Below are 22,725 nucleotides of genomic sequence, written 5' to 3'. Positions count from 1 at the left end.
TCAGCTTCGTAGTTACTGTCAAATTGTTTTCCAAACTCCATTTCCATTCCTGCTGGGAGAGCATTAGAGTAGAACTGCCTCTTTTTCTCCTTCACAGCAGCCATTCTGCTACTGAATCATGGTTTCAGTGTGCATTTTACAGGGAAGGTTTTAAAGTCAGAATCACTTTATGGGCAATATTAAAAAAACCAAATACAACAAAACCTCACAAGCAAACCTTCAGAGCCTACCATGCACCTTTTAAAAATGACCTTATCATTTCCCATCTGCAAGTTAATCTCATCCCAAGGGACCGGTCCAAAGACTATCAATGTTCTATTCCACAGACCTGTTGGACACTGTTAGGGAGGCCTGGGAGTTTCCTGACTCTTCCCTGGGTCCTGTCACACTCCAGTTGAGCCTTGTGGATTTCGTGAAAAGCCTCTTGAAGTCCAGCCCAGACTTGGGCAAGCTGAGAAGGGCTGTGAGTTCTGAGCTACACACAGTGACCACAAGCCTCTGGATATTTCTGGATAGAACTATCTACATATTTCATTCCATGGTCTCCCAAAAATGTGATACATTTTTGTATCTTTAATTTTCATTCTAGGCCTCATAAGGTGCCCTCAAAACAGATGTTCAGTTTTTCAATGAATGAATGAACCACGGTGAAACTCAATAATGAGTCCTGTGCTAAGATACAAGAGTCTGTTTTCTTCAGGGAGGGAAAGATCTTACTCATCTCTATGCCTGTGGTGTACAGCACAGGTCTAGCATTGGGTGACTGCTGAATTTAAAAAAACTTTAGGGAGGACAGCCATGTACAGTTGTACAAGTTGCTCACTGCACAAAAGCACCTTAACCCGTGGGCTAAAATCTAGCCCATGCTCTGCTCACCAAGGCATGTGCCAGTGGAACCACAGATGCCCAAAGGGGGTATCTTTTTAAAATTCGCATAGGGCACTGCCTGAACTAGCATGTTTCTTATACCAGGACTTTCTAGAGTGATCCTGGAAAGGACATAAAACTACACTGGCCTCAGAACCAGCCCAGCTACCCCTGCATCCCCTACCCTGTTGTGCCATCAGGACTACTGCAAATCACTCTGAGTCTTTTGGTCTTGGCATCATATATTAACTCTTCTTTTTTCAGTGAAAGATTCTTTGACTTGCTCCCATCCTGTACCCATGATTCAGAACAGTGGTTCCCAAACCTGGCTGCATGAGCAAGTTCATCTGGCTGCATGTTTAACCTGCAAGCTCTAATCCAGCTTATACAAGTAATAAAGAATGACTCCTGACCTCCAAGCTTCCCATTCGCTTTGGAACTCATTTAGGTAAAGAGGGTGCTTTTTATCAGGCCTCCTAAAATCCCAACAATGGATGCTCAATAAATATTGATTGAGTAGAATGAAATCAAGCTCCTTTTAAGAAGTCTCACAGATGATTCTGCTGTGTAGCCAGATTTGGGAACTACCAATTAAAAATCCCAGCTCTCAGGAGCCTCATAAGGGTGGACTACACAGCACAGAAGGGGGCAGGAGACAGATGATCTCTAAATTGGGGTGAGCTGGTTTTATAATGAAAAAACAAAACAAAATAGCACAAGCACAGAATTAAGAACATGGGCTCAAATCGGTGAACTTACTCAGAAAGTCTTTGGGTTTCCATTTTTCTTTGATGAATATGATTCCTATGATGGCGCTAGCTACAAAAAAATAAAAGCACAAGGAAAAGAAAATGGAGGCTGCTCTCAGTCCAGTGGAGTCCCATTGCCTAGGCCCTAGGATAGACTCATTTGCCTTAGGGCTTGGTACTTCCTACCCTCTCCCTCCTGCTCCCCCAAACTCAGTCCTTCTGGTTCCTCTCTTATCCCATCTCAGAAAGGGAGGCTCCTCTCTGAGTCTTCCTGAGGATTTCTACGAGTCCGGGAGCACTGATGTGGAGTACCTGCAGGGTGACAGGTCATTTGCACAGGTTATTTCTGGCATGTCTACCCAAGGTGGGTGCCGTTATTATTCCCATCTGAAAAATGGGACACTGAGGCTGGGAGAAGTGAGTGTGCTCGTCAGGGCCATGCAACTGGTAAGGACTGCCGGACCCCAGGGCCCTTGATCCTTCCATTGCTGTGACTAGCTCTGACATTCTCCCCATGGTTCTTCTGTCTCTGTCTCAGACTTCCTGGTCACTGCCTAGAGGGATGCGGCTGGCATTACTGGGAACAGACCTGGATGGCTATTCTCAGCTCTGTGTGTTCTGGGGTGAGTCACTACCTGCGAGTCTCCGTTTGGATCCAGCTCAGGCCAGCTTGCTGCTTGTTAAATACCGAGGAACCCACTGTCGCATGGGCAACCGTGGTGGCGGTCTCTACACCGTATAAATCAGAAACACTACACGTGGGGTCTTCCCACTTTTCTGCCCCTTCCTTCCCTCCTTTCTGTCTCCCTCCTACCCTTCCCCGACTGCCTTATCCTCTTCTTTTTCCTCTCATGTTCTCCCTCTCCCTGAAGGTTGGTTCATCAGCACACCGCTGAAAGCACCCCCTTCTCTGAGCTTTAAGGGCAATTCAGTGAGATAATGCATGTAAATCATGTGTCCACAGTAAATACTTGATAACTGACTTATTATTATTATTGAAGTACCTGGGATAGTGACTGATAAGTAATAGGTACCCAACAAATGGTGGCGATTACTTTATTATTTGTTTTTAGTATTGTTTTTTACTGGGTGATTTAAGAAGCTCCGAGAGCCCCTCAATTTCTAGCTGCTGGAGCCTGAGAATCCATCGTTCGACTTCAGTCTCTTATTTTTAAGAATTTGGTTGTGAGAATTACTAAAGTATTAAGTCGGAGGCAACAATTTAAAGCACGTTGTCACTCGATCGCCTGTTTCTCATTGTGAGGAAAGGTTCTGAAGCCTTTTCAGAGGTCAGCTGCGGGCAGAGGATGAATCTCAATCCCATTCAGGGCGGGCCCAAAATACAGACGTAGGAAGTGGGCCAGAGAACACAAGGAAAGGTTGGGACTGGGGAAAACTACTCGCCTCAACTAAAGGCACTCGGATTATATTTTACTATTATTACTAGATTATTAAAACTATTATATTTTTTATTTTAAAAATTATTCTTTATTTAAATTCAACTTCGCTAATGTATACTGTATTGTTGGTTTCAGGGGGCAGGACTTAGTGACTCATCAGTGCTCGTTACATCAGCTCTTCTTCATGCCCATCGCCCAGTCAGCCTTTACCCCTGGACCCTCAAGTCTATGGTCAGATTATATTTTACAACAATATTGTGTGGATAAAAACACAGCATGTTGGAGGACCTCACTCGTCTTGTGGGCCGTGAGGGTACAAAACCCAGGTCAAGAAGGAGGGAGACTCAGGGAAGCCTGGGTGGCTCAGTGGGTAAGACTGCCTTCAGCTCAGGTCATGACCTCAGGTTCCTGGGATCGAGTCCCGCGTCGGGCTCTCTGCTCAGCGGGGAGCCTGCTTCCCCCTCTCTCTCTGCCTGCCTCTCTGCCTACTTGTGATCTGTCTGTCAAATAAATAAATAAAAATCTTTAAATAAAAAAAAAAAAAGAAAGAAAGAGGGGGACTCTTCATGGGATCGGGAAAAGCAACAGGTTTCCACTTCTTTGCCAACTTCTGGTCATTGGGGGGACTGCCTGGAACTCTGAGAATTCTCACCAAGGGACCCCCTGCCTGACTGATGACGTCTGCCACGGGCACAGGCCGGGCGCATGGTTGCTGCCCTTATCTGTGGGGTAGAAGACGCCCTCTTAACTCCAGAAGGAAAAAGACTACTCAAAATGCCACTTTTTCCTTTAAGAGCAGGGAAGTGCTTCTAGGCCATGTGGAGCCTGCCAGCAAGCAGAAGGGAACAATTTCAGCGCAAGTTCATGGTCCCCGCTCCTGTGTTCACTAATCTACTAACATCTTTTATTTAAGATGAAAATATTATTTTTTTTCCCTAATGCTATTTAATTTGCAGAACACAAACATCAAAGCTCCTTTATCTTTTCCTTGGTTCAAATGCTCTGAGACACTGGTTTGGGGATTACAGAGATCACAGAGAAACGGCAAGTGAGAAAGTGACCGATGCTTCAGACATGATATCAGCTGATGCAAAAAGATCAGAGCCTCAGTGGAAGGCATGTCTATTAGAGGGTAAAAGCTGTCTGAATCCTACGGAAGCTCAGGTTGTCCTGACAGTGCTGGGATGAAAGCTTCATGTTTGTATCTTCCTTCTGCAGTGGGAATAGAAAGCAATTCTGATAAACTTTCTGAGTCTTAAACAGATCACGGAGCCAGACCATCCTGTACCCCAGCCCTGCCACCCTGTACCCCTAGTTCCTCATCTGTAAAGTGGGGATCGTGACACTGTCACCCTCAAAAAGGAGGAGTGGAATTAATATCTGTAAAGCGCTTTGTACTAGGCCAGCGTGTATGAAGCCCTTTGTAAGTGTCAGTGACATTACCAAGCAGAAGCTGCTTTGTTTGCTGAGTATGGTGGCGGCCCAGGTGTGTGGGTCCCAGGGATTAGCAGCGGCAGGGAGGGACCCCGGTCTTACCTATCACGGAGACCGCGCCGAGGGGCACGATCAGCGACAGCGGAGCGAAGGCATAAGAGGCAAACACTCCCAGCTCGCCCAGCAGCATCAGGAACAGGCCCAGCCACCATGTTTTGGTCTTGAAGTAGGCTCGGGGGTCCTTGGAGCCTGCCAGGCGGATGTGGCAGTACTTCTAGAAATCCAAGAAAGAAGGCGATTTGCCCAGAGCTTTTGGGAAAAAGAGGCTATGACATCTGTATCCTAAATCTACCACCCACTTTTATTTGGGAAGATGTGTTTTTTTGGAGTTCCAGCTCAGAGAAGAGGCAAGCCATCCTGATCTCAATACCAGGCTGTCACTCTTAAGACAGCAGTTCTCAAACTGGCCGGGAAGCCCCAGACACTCACTCCCTGGGGAGACCTGGAAATGTGCATTTCTAATGCACAGCACAGGCAGTGTGCAGTCTGGAGCCGGAGCAGGGGTCGAGGACGCCATCCCAGGTTCCCCTGGTTTTAGGTCGAGCATCTTCCTCTAACAGCAGTGCCCCAAAGTCCCCATGCTCAGGGTGTCTGTTTGGCTGCACTCCCTTCTATAGATGAGCCTTAACTCTGCTGGGCAGTCCCAGGGGCATCCGTGGACCCTGCCCTCCCTCAGGTGGATACTTGGCCCAGGTAAGGCCAATAGTCTTTGTTCTGGAATGTGTACTTGGGACATAGAAAGTAGGGAGGTGACCAAGGAGCAAGGCAGTCATGCTCACTTAGCGGACCACAGCTCCCACTTGCAGGGGGAAGGACCGTGATGGGAGCTGCATCCGAGCTGCATCCGCTGCATCCGAGCGGATGCGGAAGCAGAGACTGCTCTGTATAACGCAAAGCATGAACCGACAAGAAGCCAGAAGACCATGCAGCCTCCAAAACACACAGGCACACTCTGGGCACACGGGTGTGCGTAGCGCTGAAAGGTACCGGGTTACTCGTGTGTGTTCTCATCTCTGATCCAGGGAGGGAGGGCGCCTCTCCACAACCCAAAGCTGGGCAGTGCAGGCGGAGAGGAGTGGGCCAGCGTGCTGTAGGAATTAACCCGTCCGCAGGTGTCAAACCTCGGTCAGGGGGTCCCAGAGCAGTCCCTGAGACTGGACTTAGGAGGACGTGATTCCCGGAGACATCGTAAGGGAGTGGGAAAGTGAGCCGGAGAAGGGAGCACACCAGTGGAGGGTGCAGAATGAGTGCCCTGGGCAGCAGGGGGGCTCATCCCACGGGGGACCCACTGGGAAACCCTGTGAACCAGCTCAGAGCCATGCGACCACAGGATGGCAGCCTGGGCATTTATACACGGACTCCTGTCCCCCACCGGCTAAAAACTGCTCCAGCGCAGCAACCATCACCATGGCTGCCACCCAATTCACACATGTCCATGGAACCAGTTTCCGGGGCGCCCTCAGGAGCTCCCCAATCTATCGGCGTGTGCCAAACCACAGCTGTGGACCAGCTCAGCAGCTCCAGAGCACCCCAGGAAGGTCTAAGTCACGGAGTACGCGGTCATTAGAGTTGAGGGCGGTACGGGATCACGTGGGGGCAAAGAATCAAGAGAGATTCTGGAACAACCACAGGGGATTGCCCAAGGCAGCCCAGGAGTGGAGTGGGGGCAACGTCCCATGGCAAGGAGGCAGCTGGGCCCGCACCAGACCCCCCAGCTGACCAGCTGTATCTCTGTCCCCAGACAGTGCTCGTGACCGAGACTTACCTGTAGGTTAAGCGCAATGCTGACCACAAGGTGCCCGAATATGGCCAAAAGGGCTCCGATCAAGTTCTCCTGCAAGGAAAGTTCCCAGGAGCAGATGTGAGCTGGGTCTAAGCCAAAGGGCCCCAGGGACACAGAAGAAACCCCACCCTTCGCTGTCCCAAAACAAAAGCAGAAAGACATCTGCCACAAAGCCACAACCTAGACCTGCTATTGGAGTTTTACCGTTTACTACTCAAGGTTAATGCGGCTGCCTTGTTGGTTTACAAAACACCGTCCTGAGCTGGACACTTCCAGAAAGCAACTGTCCTGGGTCCAGGGTCACAATGACCCGATAAGGCCTAAACCTGCTCTGCTCTTTCCTTACTGTACTGACTCGTGCAGTCTTGTGCACACAAGCAACATTCAGAAACCGGAATTTACAAGAGAAACACAGATGGGGGTACTATTTGCCATTTAATCAATGGACTCTTCATGTTCCCAGAGGGGTCTCAATGAGACCCTTTAAACTGGCTAATTTGCTCCTGGCATTTTTAATGATTTCATTTATAAACTTTTAATTTCTGTCACCTTAAAAATAAGGTTCAGATTCTTTAGCACGGCATCTTCTTTTAACTTCAAAAGACAATTACTAGGCATATATTCATCGTACAATAACCAGGAAATACAAAGAAATGACAGGAAGAGTAAAAATCACAACAAAACAGAAAAGCCACCTGTAATTCTAAACCCAGAGCTAAACCCAGACATTTTGTTCTTATAAACTTTTTTCTTGTTCTTGTAAATTTTTTTTCTGTTCATGAATTCAGATATGAATGGCAATGTTAGTTTATTTTGCAAAAATAAGATTATAATCTGTTTTATAACCTGTTCCTTTACTTAAGAAATTATAAACACGGGGCGCCTGGGTGGCTCAGTGGGTTAAGCTGCTGCCTTCGGCTCAGGTCATGATCTCAGGGTCCTAGGATCGAGTCTCGCATCGGGCTCTCTGCTCAGCAGGGAGCCTGCTTCCCTCTCTCCATCTACTTGTGATTTCTCTCTGTCAAATAAATACATAAAATCTTTAAAAAAAAAAAAAAGAAAGAAAAGAAAAGAAATTATAAACACATTCCCATCGGGCATATTTAATTCATCACTTAAAAATATATATATTTTATTTATTGTAGGGGCGCCTGTGTGGCTCAGTTGTTAAGTGTCTGCCTTCAGCTCAGGTCATGATCCCAGGTCCTGGGATGGAGCCTCATATTGGGCTCCCTGCTCAATGGGAAGCCTGCTTCTCCCTCTTCCACTTCCCCTGCTTCTGTTCCCTCTTCTTAAGTGTTCTAATTCAGCTCAGGTCATCATCCCAGGGGCCTGGGATCGAGCCGTGCATCAGGCTCCCTGCTCCACAGGAAGCCTGCTTCTCCCTCTCCCACTCCCCCTACGTGTGTTCCCTCTCTTGCTGAATTTCTCTTTGTCAAATAAATAAAATATTTTTAAAAGGATTTTATTTATTTATTTTAGAGAAATGAGAGAGCGAGAGAGCGTGAGTTGGGGGGAAGGGGCCAAGGAAGAGACGCAGAAGACGTCCCACTGAGCAGGGAGCCTGACACAGGGCTCAGTCCCAGGACCCTGGGATCATGACCTGGCCCAAAGTCAGACTGTTAACCAACGGAGCCACACAGGTGCCCCTAAGTCATCATTTTTAATAAATACCAAATAACTCGTCATTTGATACGCTATATTTTATATCATTGCTTCTCCACTGTTGGATACTTGGGCCGTTTCTTTTTTTTTTTTTTAAACACTGCTGTGATCGAGTATCTACTACATGCATTTTTGTACATTTATGAGGATTACTCCCTTGGGATACATTCTTAGGACGACTGCCGAGTCAAAGGGCACTTGCCTCAGCATGGAAACCAGACTGCCGAGTCAAAGGGCACTTGCCTCAGCATGGAAACCACACTATGCTACTTCCCCCACAAGCCCTCCAGGGTTTTTTTTCACCACTAAACACCAAAGAATGTTCTCTTAGCCAAATATGAATCCTCCCGGCCCAGGATGGGCCTTTTTCAACTCCCCTTCTGCTCTAGAGGTTCCCCCACCTGGCCGCCCTCCCTGTGAAATTGGTCAGCTCTGCAAGGCCTGGGCTGGGTGCTAGCAAACCAAGAGTAAACAAGGCAAACACAGTCTTGCAGTTCATCTGAGAGACAGATAATTAGCAAGCATAAGGCAGGAAGTCAACCCTCTGTCCCCTTTTCTCCCCTCTTCCCTGGAATGCTGAGGGCCTAGACAACTAAGAAGGCAGTTGGCTATGAGTTAGGGTAGAAGGAGGGAGGGGGTGTCTACGGATGGAAACCACCATGGCTGTCCTTGACTTTGTCCCCAGCAAGGTGCAGCATTGCAGAATAAAGGAAAGACATTGAGCGGGGAGCCCGGAAACATGGGCTCTAGTTTCAGCTTTGCTGTCTCATCACAGCATGACCTTAGATGAGTCCCTTCCCCTCATCAGGCTTGTATGCCCCTGTCTGGAAAATGTAGATGGTGGCCCAGATAACCTCACTTAAGCCCTGGGTCAGGGACAGACTGCCAAGGAAAAGCAAGTGAAGGATCAGGGCACGCAGGAAACGGACTTATATTCATTTCACTTCATACAGCAACTCTTTAATAGAAGGTCACTGAGGGCATCTCATGGACCCAAGGGAGCTGGCTTCCACTTCTTCCCAAGATGGCTCTCATAGCCTGAGCTATACTTCCTTGATCCTTCGCCATCTCTGTTCTATGTGTTTTTGTTGTCTCTTTTCAGACAGAATCAAGCAGAAGCCATGTCTGTCCTGTAGGATCACAGGACCTCATAGCTCAAAGGGTCACTGGAGATCAACTAGGCCAGGGTTTCCCTAACTGGGTTCCTAGAGAGGTGAATGGAGCTCTGAGGCAAAAAGCACAACATGGTTAAGTGAGTTTGGGAAACGCTGGATCCTCGGTCCACTGCTTGGAGGCCTACAGGTAGGTCCTCCTTGTCCACCCCAGGTGTCCCAAACCTACAAGGCTCTAGAACTTTTAGTCTGCAGACATCTCTGATGCTCACACCTGCTGTCTTAACCACATTCTTTTTCTTATGGTAATAACACCCTGATTTTGCTGTAAGCACTCTCCCATGCCCCCAACTTCCCCTTGTATGGTCTTGTGGGGACTGTCATTCCAAGTGCTTCATCCTCTCCTGGACCATGATGGGCCTATGACCCAGAAACCCTTTCTGGATCTATATGTATATAAACATACACATATGCACGTGTGCGTGCACACACGTGTGCACACACACACACACACTATTTTTTTTTTTTAAGACAGAGAGAGTCTGCCAGTGTGGGGGAGGGGCAAAGGAAGAGAGAGGATCTTAAGCAGGCACCACACTCAGCACTTGGTATGGAGCTCGATCTAAAAACCTGGAGATCATGACCTAAGCTGAAATCAAGCCTCAGATGCTTCCCTGACTGAGCCCTCCAGGTGTCCCAAATCTTGAATAGAGAAGCTTGAAGGCTGAAAGAAGTCTGGGCTCATTGCTGCCCAAGACCAGGCCTGAGCAAGTCAGGCCCCAGGAGCCATCCAGAAGCTTGCTTCCCTAGCTCTTCCTTCCGTTCTGGGAGCAGTCCCGCAGTCTTTTTTGCTTAAGAGCTGGTTTCTGTTACTTGCCCCACAGAGCCTGAGTCAATGCTTCACTGTACACAGTCTGGGAACATGTATATACTTAGTTCAATTCCTAGTAAACATGAATGTTTATTTCTTCTTTCTTTCTTTCCTTAGAGAGGTGGCTTCTACAGACAAAAAAAGGCTACCTGTATCACTTTGATTTCTTAAAAAAAATTTATTTGCCATAAAAGTAATAGATTCATGAATCTAGTTTCTTTTAAACAAAACCTTACTAGGAACTAGGAAATTCTTAGAAGTTTAATAAATTGCACTTATGATTATATGATTATGCTCTTAAATAGTTCAGTGCTGTTTACCTACAATAAATTCTGTTATTCCTTTCAATTTAAAAACCAAATTATAGAACTTCTGCTTCCAGCAAGATGGAGTAGACTTACTTTTCCCTGTGCTTCCTGCATTGGACATTATATATAAATTGGACATTATATATAAAGGAAACACAAGACAACTCCGAAAGGTGAGAAGAAGGCAGACAGGGTGGGGAGCTGGGGGCCTGAGGAACAGCACCATGGCGGGGTCCCTGGATCTTCTCTTCACCTCACATACTTCAAACTTGCAGCTGAAGAAGCGGGCAAACTGGGAGTATCAACGGGTATAGACAAAAAAGCTCTAAGAGAGCATGGGCTCTTTAGTCAAAAGACCAGGAGACGAGCCACCAAGCAAGACAGAAAACTTTAAGACAAGTGCTGTTCCAAACATCACAGGAAAAGAAAATGATACCCACCCATCCCACACCAGCGTAAGCCAAGTAGGGGGCCTACATTTCCAACCTTTCATGGTTATCACGGGGCTCCTCAACTCACATGCTGGGACTATGAGAGAAGGCCAAGGAGGGATCTGAGGTCCAGGGATGAGGCATGCCCTCCCCCCTACTGCCCCGGCCCCACAGAGTGAGAAGAGTCCACGCGGGGAGCCTGGTCTTCTATCCCCAGCTAGCAGCAATGAAACACCCTTCTACTGGGCCGTGTCAGTGGAGACCTGGTAGAGAGGCAAGACCTTCGCCATTATACCTTCACAATTACACTGTCCCCAAGTTGGGGTTACCATTTGTAGTAAATCGCAGTGATGGCCGCCAGCCATTTCTCTCACCACTCCCATCAAGAGGGGGGAACTTTCCCTCCCACCACTTGAATCTGGATGGGTTTGTGATCAACAGCATGACATGGAGTTGAGGGTGGGGGACTTCTGGGCTCAGGCCCCATAACTTCTACTTTTGCACAGAAGGGAACTCAACCACATATAAAGAAGTCCAGTCTATCCATAAGAAGAGAGAGGCCCCCTGTGGAAGACCAAACAGATACACAAGTGGGTCAGGTCGACACCCGGAGAAGAGACAGGCCCAGCCATCTCAGCCAACGGCCAGCTGAGTAAGTCAACCTGGCTGAGGCTCCAGGCATGAGTGATTCCACCTTGAATTCTCCAGCTCCAGTCCCGGCTTCAGCCCAACACCACAGATGATACTATATGAGCAAAGATGAGCCCTTGCTGCTGAGCCCTGCCCACATTCTTCGTTTCTTAAAATAACTTTATTGTAAGAACACGTCACATAAGATCTACCTCCTTAACAACTTGGGTGTATGGTGTAGTGCTGTTAACTACAGGCACAAGGATCTCTAGAACATGTTCATCTTCCGTAACTGAGACTTCATGCCTGTTGAGTAGCAACTCCCGTTTCCCCACCCTCCTGCCCCAGCAACCACCATCCTCCTCTCTGATTCTGAGTCTGACTCTGGTAGACAGCTCACAGAGGGGGAATCATGCAGTGCTTGTCTGCTGGGTGACTTAACAAACATTTACTTCTCACAGTTCTAGAGGAGGGGGAAGTCCAAGATCAAGGTTTTGGCTGATTCTATTCCTGCTTAGAGTTCTCTTCCTGGTCTGCAGTTGGACACCATCTTCAAGTTCCCTCACATGGTAGAGAAAGATTATCTCCCTCTTTGTCCCTTCTTACAAGGGCATTAATCTCATTCATGAGGGCCCCACCTTCATGACCTAATTATCTCCCAAGGTCCTACTTCCAAAACATCACACTGGGGTTTAGGGCTTTAACATATAAATGGGGGGGGGGCTGATGAACAGAGTTCATCAGGCTGACCACAGAGAGGACACAGACTTTACAAAAAGAGTTTAGAAAAATCACAAAACAAGGAACAAAACAAACCACAACAAGCAACAACAAACGGGGTGTAGATCTGATTTCCACAGCTGCAATGTAATATTTGAAATGACCAGTTTGCATGGGTGTTGTAAAACCACGCCACTAAATCCCAAGCATTTCCACCACCCCCAAAAAAGAAATCCTAAACCTATTGGCAGTCCCTCTCCATTCCCCACCAGCCCAGCTCCAGGCCACCATTAATCTACTTCCTGTCTCTACAGACTTGCCTATTCTGGACAGTTCACATAAATGGAATCCTAAGGGATGTGGTTGTGTCTGGTTTCTTTCACCGAGCATAACGCTTTTAAGGCTCGTATGTTATAACATGTACCCGTACTTCATTCCTTTTTATAGTCAAATAATATTCCATCAATGGATATAACATTTTGTTTACCCATTCACCAGTTACAGTTGTGTCATCTCCACTTTCTCTCTATTGCAAGTAATGTTATTAACATGCTTGTACAAGTTTCTGTAGAGACATATATTTTTTATTCTCTTGGGTATCTACAGTGACTATTTTAACTTTGGGGGGGGGGGGTGTTAAATGGTTTTCCATAGTGGCTGCACCTGTTTACATTCTCACCAGTAGAGGACTCCCAATTTCTCCACATCTTTGTCAATACTCATTATTTTCCTTATTTTTTATTTTTTAAGATTTATTTATTTTTTTAAAAGATTTTATGTATTTATTTGACAGAGAGAGACCACAAGTAGGCAGAGAGGCAGGCAGAGAGAGAGAGGAGGAAGCAGGCTCCCTGCTGAGCAGAGAGCCCGATGCGGGACTCGATCCCAGGACCCTGAGATCATGACCCGAGCCGAAGGCAGCGGCTTAACCCACCGAGCCACCCAGGCGCCCCTAAGATTTATTTTTTTAATTTAATTTTATTTTTCTTTAAATATTTTGTTTATTTATTCATTTGACAGAGAGAGACACAGCAAGAAAGAGAACACAAGCAGGGGTTGTGAAAGCAGGAGAAGCAGGCTTCCCGCCGAGCAGAGAACCTGATGCTCAGCTCGATCCCAGAGCCGTAGGATCATGACCTGAGCCAAAAGCAGACACTTAATGATGGAGCAACCCAGGTGCCCCTATTTATTTATTTTAAAGGGGGGAGGCGTACACAGTGGAAAGGGCAGACAAAGAGGGAGGGAGAGAATCTCAAGCAGACTCCCCACTGAGTGCAGAGCTCGACCTGGGGCTTGATCTCACAACCCTGAGATCATGACCTGAGCTGAAATCAGGAGTTGGATACTTAAACAATTTACCCATCCAAGTGCCCCATTACTTTCCTTGTTAAAAAATGTATGACAGTTACCCTAATGGGTATGCAGAAGAGTCTAATTGTGGTTTTGATAATGCAGTTCCCTAAGACTAATGACACTGAACACCTTTCCACATGTTTACTATCCATTTATCTTCTTTGGAGAAATATTTATTCAAAATCTTTGCCTATTTTTAAAATTTGAGGTTAAGAGTCACATATACTAAAAATTGACCATTAACCATCTTAAAGAGTGCACGTCAGTGGCATTTAGTAGGCTCATAATGTTGTGCAACCTTCTGCACATTAAAAAAAAAAAACTTGGGTTGTAAGAGTTCTTTACATATTTGGATACTAAACTTTTCCCAGATACATGATTTACAAATATTCTCTTTGATTCTGTGGGTCATATTTTTATTCTTGATAAACTGCTTTGACATACAAAAGTTTTAATTTTGATGAAGTTTATTTTTTCTTTTGTTGCTATGCTTTTTTTTTCTAAAAAAAAAAAAACAGAGAAGAGAACAATGTAATCCAAGTTCACAAGGATTTATACAGGCATACCTTGTTTCATTGTGCTTTCCCATAGGGCACTTTGAAGATATTGTATGTTTTATAAATTGAAGGTTTGGTTTAATTGTTCTTCAAGCAGGGATGCCTGGGTGGCTCAGTTGGTTAAGCCACTACCTTTGGACCAGGTCATGATCTCAGGGTCCTGGGATCGAGTCCCTCATCGGGCTCTCTGCTCAGCCGGGAGCCTGCTTCTCTCTCTCTCTCTCTCTCTCTGCCTGCCTCTCTGTCTACTTGTGATCTCTCTCTGTCAAATAAATAAATAAATAAATCTTAAAAAAAAAAAAAGTTAAAAAAAAACTTCCTTCAACCAAATCCATCAACACCATTTTCCCAACAGCATTGGCTCACTTTGTGTCTCTATGTCATATTTTTAATTCTTGTAATATTTCAAGCATTTTCACTATCACTATATTTGTTAATGTTAATCTGTGATCACTGATCTTTGATGTTATGACTGTAATTGTTCTGGGGTGCCATGAACCATGCCCATATAAGACAATGACCTTAATCAATAAAGGTCTTTATTGACACAAAGGTTTTGTGTGTTCTGGCTGCTCCACCAATACGCTGTTGTCTATCTCTCTCCCTGCCCTGGGGCCCCCCTATGTCCCGAGACACAATCGTGAAATTAGGCCAGTTAATAAGTCTATGGTGCCTCTAAGTGTTCAGGTGAAAGGAAGAACCAAATGTCTCTCACTTTAAATCAAAAGCTTAGAAATGATTGGGGCACCTGGCTGGCTTAGTTGGTAGAGCACGCAACTCTTGATCTCAGGGTTGTAGGTTCAAGCCCCATGTTGGGTGTAGAGATTACTTAAGAATTTTTTCTTTAATTAAAAAACAAAAGCTAGACATGATTAAGCTCAGTGAGGAAGGCTTGTGCAAATGCTAGATGGACTGAAAGCTAGGCTTCCTGTTCCAAATAGTTAGCCAAGTTGTGAATGCAAAGCAAAAGTTCTTGAAGGAACTTAAAAGTGCTACTCCAATGGACACATGAATGATAAGAAAGTGAAACTTGCTGATATGGAGAAAGTATGAATGGTCTGGATAGAAGATCCAAGTAGCCACCCGCATTTCTTAAGCCAGAGCATAATCCACAGCAAGGCCCTCATACTCTTCAATTCTGTGAAGTCTGAGTGAGGGAAGAAGCTGCAGAAGGAAAGTCTGAAGCCAGCAGAAATTGGTTCATGAAGTTTAAGGAGAGAATCCATCTCCATAAAGTAAAAGGGCAAGGGGAAGCAGCAGGTGCTGATGGAGAAGCTGCAGAAGTTCTCCAGAAAACCTAGCTCAGATAATTGATGAAGGTGGCTACCCCAAACAACAGATTTTCAGTGTAGACCAAACAGCCTTCTATTGGAAGATGCCATCGAGAATTTCATAGCTGGAGAGAAGTCAATGCCTGGTTTAGAAGCTTCAAAGGATGGGGCACCTGGGTGGCTCAGCTGATTAAGCATCTAAGTCTTGATCTCAGTCTTTTTTTCTTTTTTTAAAGATTTTATTTATTTATCGGGGGGGGGGGGGAGAGCAAGCACAGGCAGACAGAATGGCAGGCAGAGGCAGAGGGAGAAGCAGGCTCCCTGCCGAGCATGGAGCCCGATGTGGGACTCGATCCCAGGACGCTGGGATCATGACCTGAGCCGAAGGCAGCTGCTCAACCAACTGAGCCACCCAGGCGTCCCTTGATCTCTGTCTTGATCTCAGGGTTGTGGGTTCAGGCCCCACCTTGAGAAAAACACAGGCTGACTGTCTTGTTAAGGGCTAATGCAGCTGATGACTTTAAGCTGAAGCCAATGTTCATTTGCCATTCCAAGAACCCTAGGGCCCTTAAGACTTCCGCTAAATCTATTCAGCTCATGCTCTATAAAGAGAGCAACAGAATCTGGATAAGAGCACATCTGTTGACAACTTGGTTTATCATATATTTTAGGCCCACTGTTGAGACTTACTGCTCAGAAAAAAAGGCTTCTTCTTCCAAGACTTTATTGCTCACCGACAATGCACTTGGTCACCCAAGAGCTCTGATGAAGATGTACATCGAGATTAATGTTGTTTTCATGCCTGCTAATACCTCATCCATTCCACATCCCATGGATCAAGGAGTAATTTCAACTTACAAGTCCTACTATTTAAGAAATATTATTTCTTGGGGTGCCTGGGAAGCTCAGTTGGTTGCGCGACCAACTCATTTCAGCACAGGTCATCATCTCAGAGTTGTAAAATGGAGCCCCACATGGGGCTCCCTGCACAGCATGGAGTCTGCTTGTCTCTCTTCCTCTGCTCCTCCCCCTACTCTCTCTAAAATAAATAAATGAAATCTTTAAAAAAATGTATTTCTTAAGGCTATTGCTGTCATAGACAGTGATTTCTCTGATGGCTCTGGGAAAAGTAAACTGAAAACCTTCAGGAAAGGATTCACCATCCTAGATGCCATTAAGAACATTCATGGTTCATGGGAAGAGGTCGAAATACCAATATTCACAGGAGTTTAGAAAAAGCTGATTCCCACCCTCATGGATGACTGTCAGTGTTCAAGACTTCAGTGGGGGAAGTAGGTGCAGATGTGGTGGGAATAGTAGGAGAGCTTCAATGTGAAGTGGAGCCTGAAGATGGGACTGAATGGCTGTAATCTCGTGAGAAAACTTGAACAGATGAGAAGGTCTTCTTTAGTTTTTAAAAGATTTTATTTATCTGAGAGAGACAGAGTGAGAGAGCATGAATGTGAGCAGGGGGAGAGGCAGAGGGAGAAGGAGTGAGAGAATCTCAAGCAGACCCCACGATGAGTGCAGAGCCAAAGTGGGACTTGATCCCACAACCCTGAGATCATGACCTGAGCTGAAATCAACAGTTGGCCACTCAACCCACTGAGCCACCCAGGCGCCCTGAAGAGGTGCTTCTTATGGATGAGCAAAGAAAGTGGTGGATGGAATCTACTCCAGGTGAAGATGTCTTGAAGATTGTTGAAATGAAGCAAATGACTTGGAATATTACATAAACCTGGTTAATAAAGCAACAGCAGGGTTTGAGAGGACTGACTACGATTTTGATAGAAGTTCTACTGTGGGTAAGAGGCTTTCAAACAGCATCACATGCTACAAAAAAATCCTTCATGCAAGGAAGAGTCAGTTAATGCAGCAAACTTCACTGCTGTCTTATTTCAAGAAACTGCCACGGCCCAACTTTCAGCACCCAACACCCTGATCAGTCGGCAACCATCGACGTGGAGGCAAAAGACTGTGACTTGCCAAAGCTCACATAGTGATTAGCATTTTTAAGCAATCAATTATTTTGTATTTTTTTCTTTTGTGTTAAATAGACAAATTTTCTAGTGTACCATTTAAAAAAAAAGATTTTATTTATTTATTTGCGAGACAGAGCTAGAGCACTGTAAGCAGGGAGGGGGCAGAGGAGAGGATGTTCAAACAGACTCGCAGCTGAGCACAGACACCCACACAGGGCTTGATCTCTGGATGCAAGAGATCATGACCTACTGAAAACAAGAGTCAGACACTCAACCAACTGAGGCAGTCAGGTGCCCCTCTAGTATACCATTTTAATTCCCTTATCATTTCCTTTATTATTTATTTTTGAGTTATTTTCTTAGGGATTGTGCTGAGGATTGTAATTACCATACTGAAGCATGTGATAAAGCATTTATAATTACATTTGTATGTACAGATACTATAATATTTGTTTTTGACATAGTATATAATTAAAATATATGTGTTGAGACACTTGGCTGGCTCAGTCAGTGGAGCATGTGACTCTTGATCTCAGGGTCATGAGTTCAAGCTCCATGTTGGACATGGAGCTTACTTAAAAATTTTTTTTAAGTAAAATATATATATTGCAATACAGTATAGGCAATGGTGTAGTAAAATTAACAAGATGTCAATTTCCCCAATCTTTTCTAGAAAGGTTAAGCCAACATGGCTCTAAGTGAAAATTTATCAGCATAATTGATAGTGCCTTTCTGGTAAACTTCACAGAAATTGTTGAGAACATAACCCCCTCAAATATGTTATTTTGGCATAATCATTATTTTGAATTAAAGTTACTTAAGAAATAGCCAGTACAAAAAGGGTACTCTGAGACCCCTTTATCCATGAAAGCAGGAAGTAATTCTTCCATGTGAAAGGTACTTTCCCAATATGCACCAGGAGGAAGAGACACATCCTTATCACCAGAGATCGGGAATTTAGGGCCAAGAAGGCTACATAAACAAACCTAGTTACCACCTCATTAATTTACTACCCCAAGCCCAACCCTTTGTCTTGTCAATTCTTCACAAATTTATAGTTTCTTTGTCTAAAAGGTATAAAAGCTGCCTGCTTTGGTCACTTCTTTGAGCATCATATCTTTGGCACTCCCATATGTATGAAATTAAATTTTTCTCCTGTGAATCTGTTGTAAGTCAGTTTAATTATTAGGCCAGCCAAAGAATCTAGAGGGGAAGGGAACCTAGATTGTGAAAGCAAAACAAATCCTGTTGTAAATTAACAAGGGCACCTGGGTGGCTCAGTCAGTTAAGTGTGTGCCTTTGGCTCAGGTCATGATCCCCCCAGGGTTCTGGGATCAAATTCCCCATCAGGCTCCCTGTTCAGCGCGAAGCCGGCTTCTCCTCCCTGCTACTCTGCCTACTTGTGCGCTCGCTCTCTCTCTCTCTCTCTCTGTCAAATAAATAAATAAATAAAATCTTTAAAACAAGAAAATAAATTAACTGTATACAGTACTTTGTTTTGAAGAAAAATAAGAGGCTCTCCTTGTATTGTTAGCTGATAAGTCAATAAAAATAATTTATCACTATGTGGGGTTTTTTTTAAGTAGGTTCCACACCAAGTACGGAGCCCAATATGGGGCTTAAACTCATGACCCTGAGATCAAGACCTGAGCTGAGATCAAGAGTTAGAAGCTTAACTGACTACGCCACCCAGACACCCCTGCCACAATGTGATTTTTTAGCATATAATTCGGAAGAAGTTGAAAGAATTTAGGGATGAGCACTATAATAACATTCTTCCATCCCAGGTACTTATGTGAACGGGTTCTCAGGGCTTCTAGCTATAAAACCCAAAACCTACAACAGAACTGATGCTAAAATCTGTCTCATTCTAGCAATCAATAATATTCATCTTGACTATTGGGGAGAAAAAGTCCCTTTCAGATACTCATTCCTAATACAATATTATTTTATGCTTAACAATTATAATGAGACTTTATATTACATTCACCAATTGCTTCTAAAGCTTCTGGATTGAGTCAGTACTTCTGAAACTGTGAAATAGAAAGCCTGAGGCCCAAAATAGCATCATTTCAGCCAGATCACCAAACTGGGGCTTCATACTTAACCTAACTGAAGTTCTAACCTCCTTCAGAAAGCTAATCTTTTTTTTTTTTTTTTTTTTAAGATTTATTTATTTATTTATTTGCCAGAGATCACAAGTAGGCAGAGAGCTAGGCAGAAAGAGAGAGAGGAATCAGGCTCCCCCACCAGAGAGCCTGATGTGGGGCTTGATCCCAGGACCCTGGGATCATGACCTGAGCCAAAGGCAGAGGCATTAACCCACTGAGCCACTCAGGTGCCCCTCCATAAAGGTAATCTTAACTGATCAGTCAGGAATCTTCTGATCAGCACCAATAAGGTAATCTGTCACATGGGCCCTCCCTATCCCATTTGTCCCCAAAGGAAGGTCACTTCACTTGAAATAATTCTTTTCTCTATTTATAACTTTGTCTTGCCTTTAAAAACTTGGGGCACCTGGGTGGCTCAGTTAGTTAAGTGTCCAACTCTTGATTTTGGCTCAGGTCATGATCTCAGGGTCATGAGATGGGGCCAGGCTCTGCACTCAGTGGGAAGTCTGCTTGAGTTCTTTCTCTGCCTCTGCCCCCTCCCCCACCCCCACTGGCACACACATAAGCTCTCTTTCTCAAATAAATAAACCTTTTTTTAAAAGGTTTTATTTATTATTTATTCAACAGAGATCACAAGTAGGCAGAGAGGCAGGCAGAGAGAGGGGGAAGCAGGCTCCCTGCTGAGCAGAGAGCCTGATGTGGGGCTTGATCCCAGGACCCTGGGATCATGACCTGAGCCGAAGGCAGAGGCTTAACCCACTGAGCCACCCAGGCGCCCCTCAAATAAATAAACCTTAAAAAAAAATAAAAAAAAAAGGCCTCTTCTCTTTCTGCCACCGTTTGGAGCCCCCCCTGCCCCGCAACTTGCTAGATGGGTTCCTGCCTGATTCATATATCAGTTAGTAAAGCCAGTTAGAGCATCAAAATTACTTCGTGGAATTTTTGTTATTTCACAAACCCTATGTCAAAGAAAATATTAAAGAGTGAAATTTGATTGCATATTTTCCACTTTCTTTTTTTCAAGATATTTTATTTATTTATCAGAGAGAGAGTGAGAGAGTGAGTGAGCACAAGTAGAGGGAGTGGCAGGCAAAGGGAGAGGGAGAAGCAGGTTCCCTGCTGCACAGGGAGCCTGATGCAGGACTCGATCCCTGGATCCTGGGATCATGACCTGAGCTGAAGGCAGATGCTTAACTGACTGAGCCACCCAGGTGTCCCTTTTCCAAGAGAAGTATGAGAAGTATGGTAGGTATCCATAGAATGTTGAAGTGTTAAAAGATAGACACTGTTTGGGGACAAAATTCTGTGGGGGAAACTGCTAAAGAACTTTTTCAGAAGGTACGTATCAAGCGGGCTTTATATTCCAGGGACTATAAAAAAAAATTCTAGTAGGAAAATGTGCCAGAAATGACATACCTTGCAAATATAAACTTGTAACACACATTTTAAGTCTTAGATGTCAATCAAAGAAATGAGTGAGGCTATACAAGGGGGCTTCTTTAGAGGGTCAAGTCTGAAGAGCCCAGAGGAAGCCCTTCACTAAGGGTGGCTCATTAAGGATACAGAGCAAGGACCTCAGGCTCATGGAGGCCAAGATCTGGGGACCAGGAGGAAGCTTGGCCCAGAGACTCAGTTTACCTACGCTGATGATAGTTGAAAGAGTTAACTGGCAGTGATGTTACAGGAACTGCCTTGGGCAGGTAGGAGACAAAAGGACTCTGGTTCTGGCTCCAACAATACCTCACAGCTGCCTTATTTCCTTTATAGGGGACAAAGGAGAGAAGGAAACAGGCTCCAGACCTTGGGCAGAAAGCTAAGCCCAGAACCCGTGCTGTTCAGAGGACACTGGGGGTCCCATAGCTACAATCAGCTTCAAAGGTGGGTGGGCTGGGAGATGGGCTTCACCTCCTCCGCCAGCTGGCATGACAGTGTCCCTTGCTCAGAGCTGGCGCGTGGCCTTCCTGAGGTCATCCGGGGAAAGCGCGGAGCTCGGGAACTGAACAATTACAGCGAACCGTATGAAACTGCCACTGTTCAGCCATTGTGACCTATGAAAATGGTAGTTTCATTTGGTTCGTTCGACCCATAAACTGGCAGCCCCTGTCTTACCTTTACCCTAAGAGACCAAGCTGTCCTCTGCCCAGATGTGGATGAAATCCACAAGGCTGAGAGTGTGTTGTTAATGACTTGGTGGGGGGAGGTAGAGAGATAGAGAAGGGAAACCGGCAGCTGCCGACAAGCACCCAAGTCAATACTGTTTCGGGGAGGGGGGTGGGGAGGGCTGAAACCTAGAAATAAAAATTGTAAAGTTCACAAGGATAACCCACCTGAGCAGCAGAAAAACAAGGCTAAAAGGTTACTATGATAACAAAGCCTGGTGTTGCTGGAGTATTTTTATCTATACATTTGGTGTGGAAAGCCCTTTCCACGCCTTGCCTTTGGGTCACATCCAACCACTGAGGTGGGGACTATGATGAATCCTAATTTCTGCACGCAGGTCAGAGGGACTTCACACACGAACAAAGGAAGGCCCGGAGACGTGCAAGAACTTGTGGGGGAGTTTCTGTGGCTCGAGGCCGGATTTCTAGTCTCCAGATGGTAATTACCCCTCTAGACCATCTCCCACTGTCTTATCTCAGGTGTCCTTCAAAGGTGGTAAAGTGAATTAGGGAAAAAATAAATAAATAACCCTGCCTCCTAAGTGCTACATTCCCACTAGTGACATGGGCAGCTGAGGTTTCCTTTAAAGGTCATTTCCACCAGCATGTTCATTTCCGTGCCTAATAAGGGGCCACGGACAGACATGGTTAGTAACAGCGCGATATAATTGTCCTTTCATCCAGGCATTTCAAAGGGCTTTGGCAACGTTAATTATGCCCCAAGCCCTTGTGAAGTGGTGCTTGGTTCCATTCTATGAGCATTTAAAGTCAAGCAAAGGCGATGCCACAGGCCCAGGGGTTACACACTTTGAACATATACCTATTAGCGGCCCTCAAGTGTCTGGCGAAAGAGTTGGGGTGTGCGGGTCTCCTGACATGAAACTCTTCCTCTGGAGCTCAGAGCTTGAAAACTGTAAAATGGGGGTGTCTGGGTCTGCTGGCAGGGAGGGAAGTGTGGGGAGATACTTGGGTGGCTTCTGCCTCTGGACAAGTCACCGTGTTCCTCTTCTGCAGAGAGATAACAGAAATTATCTGAAGTGGTTTAAGTGCCAACAAGTGCACGTACATGGACAGCTAACCCGGAGCAGGGATCTGATCCCAGACTCAGGGACTCTGTCCCAGACCGAAACAAGGGTTCCCCACAGCGGGGCAGCTTGTGAGAATCGTCTGGTGCTGGCCGTATCAAGAGCAGGCCGTATCAAGTCACTTCTCTCTCTGCTTCCACTTCCCTGTGTAGACAGGGAAGACCAGCAGTTCTGGGC

At 45.5% G+C, this 22,725-nt stretch overlaps 1 protein-coding gene across 3 annotated transcripts in view; it reads right to left on the bottom strand.

Moving 5' to 3' along the window:
- NIPAL3 (NIPA like domain containing 3) overlaps positions 1-22,725 on the bottom strand; it is a 49,014-nt gene that overhangs the window by 18,918 nt on the left and 7,371 nt on the right. For 2 of the 3 annotated variants that reach the window (XM_059135728.1, XM_059135730.1), the window contains exons 3-5: positions 6,276-6,344; positions 4,553-4,724; positions 1,627-1,686 (exon numbers count right to left, since the gene is read on the bottom strand). In XM_059135728.1, the coding sequence (XP_058991711.1) occupies positions 1,627-1,686; positions 4,553-4,724; positions 6,276-6,344 (301 nt within the window). The remainder of the gene's footprint in view (positions 1-1,626; positions 1,687-4,552; positions 4,725-6,275; positions 6,345-22,725) is intronic. The other variant, XM_059135729.1, reaches the window with a different exon arrangement.

The sequence above is a fragment of the Mustela lutreola genome, chromosome 10, assembly GCF_030435805.1.
Source record: "Mustela lutreola isolate mMusLut2 chromosome 10, mMusLut2.pri, whole genome shotgun sequence".
Taxonomy (NCBI): domain Eukaryota; kingdom Metazoa; phylum Chordata; class Mammalia; order Carnivora; family Mustelidae; genus Mustela; species Mustela lutreola.
The sequence above is the reverse complement of the archived record's forward strand: the minus strand, read 5'-3'. Positions and strand labels throughout refer to the sequence as shown.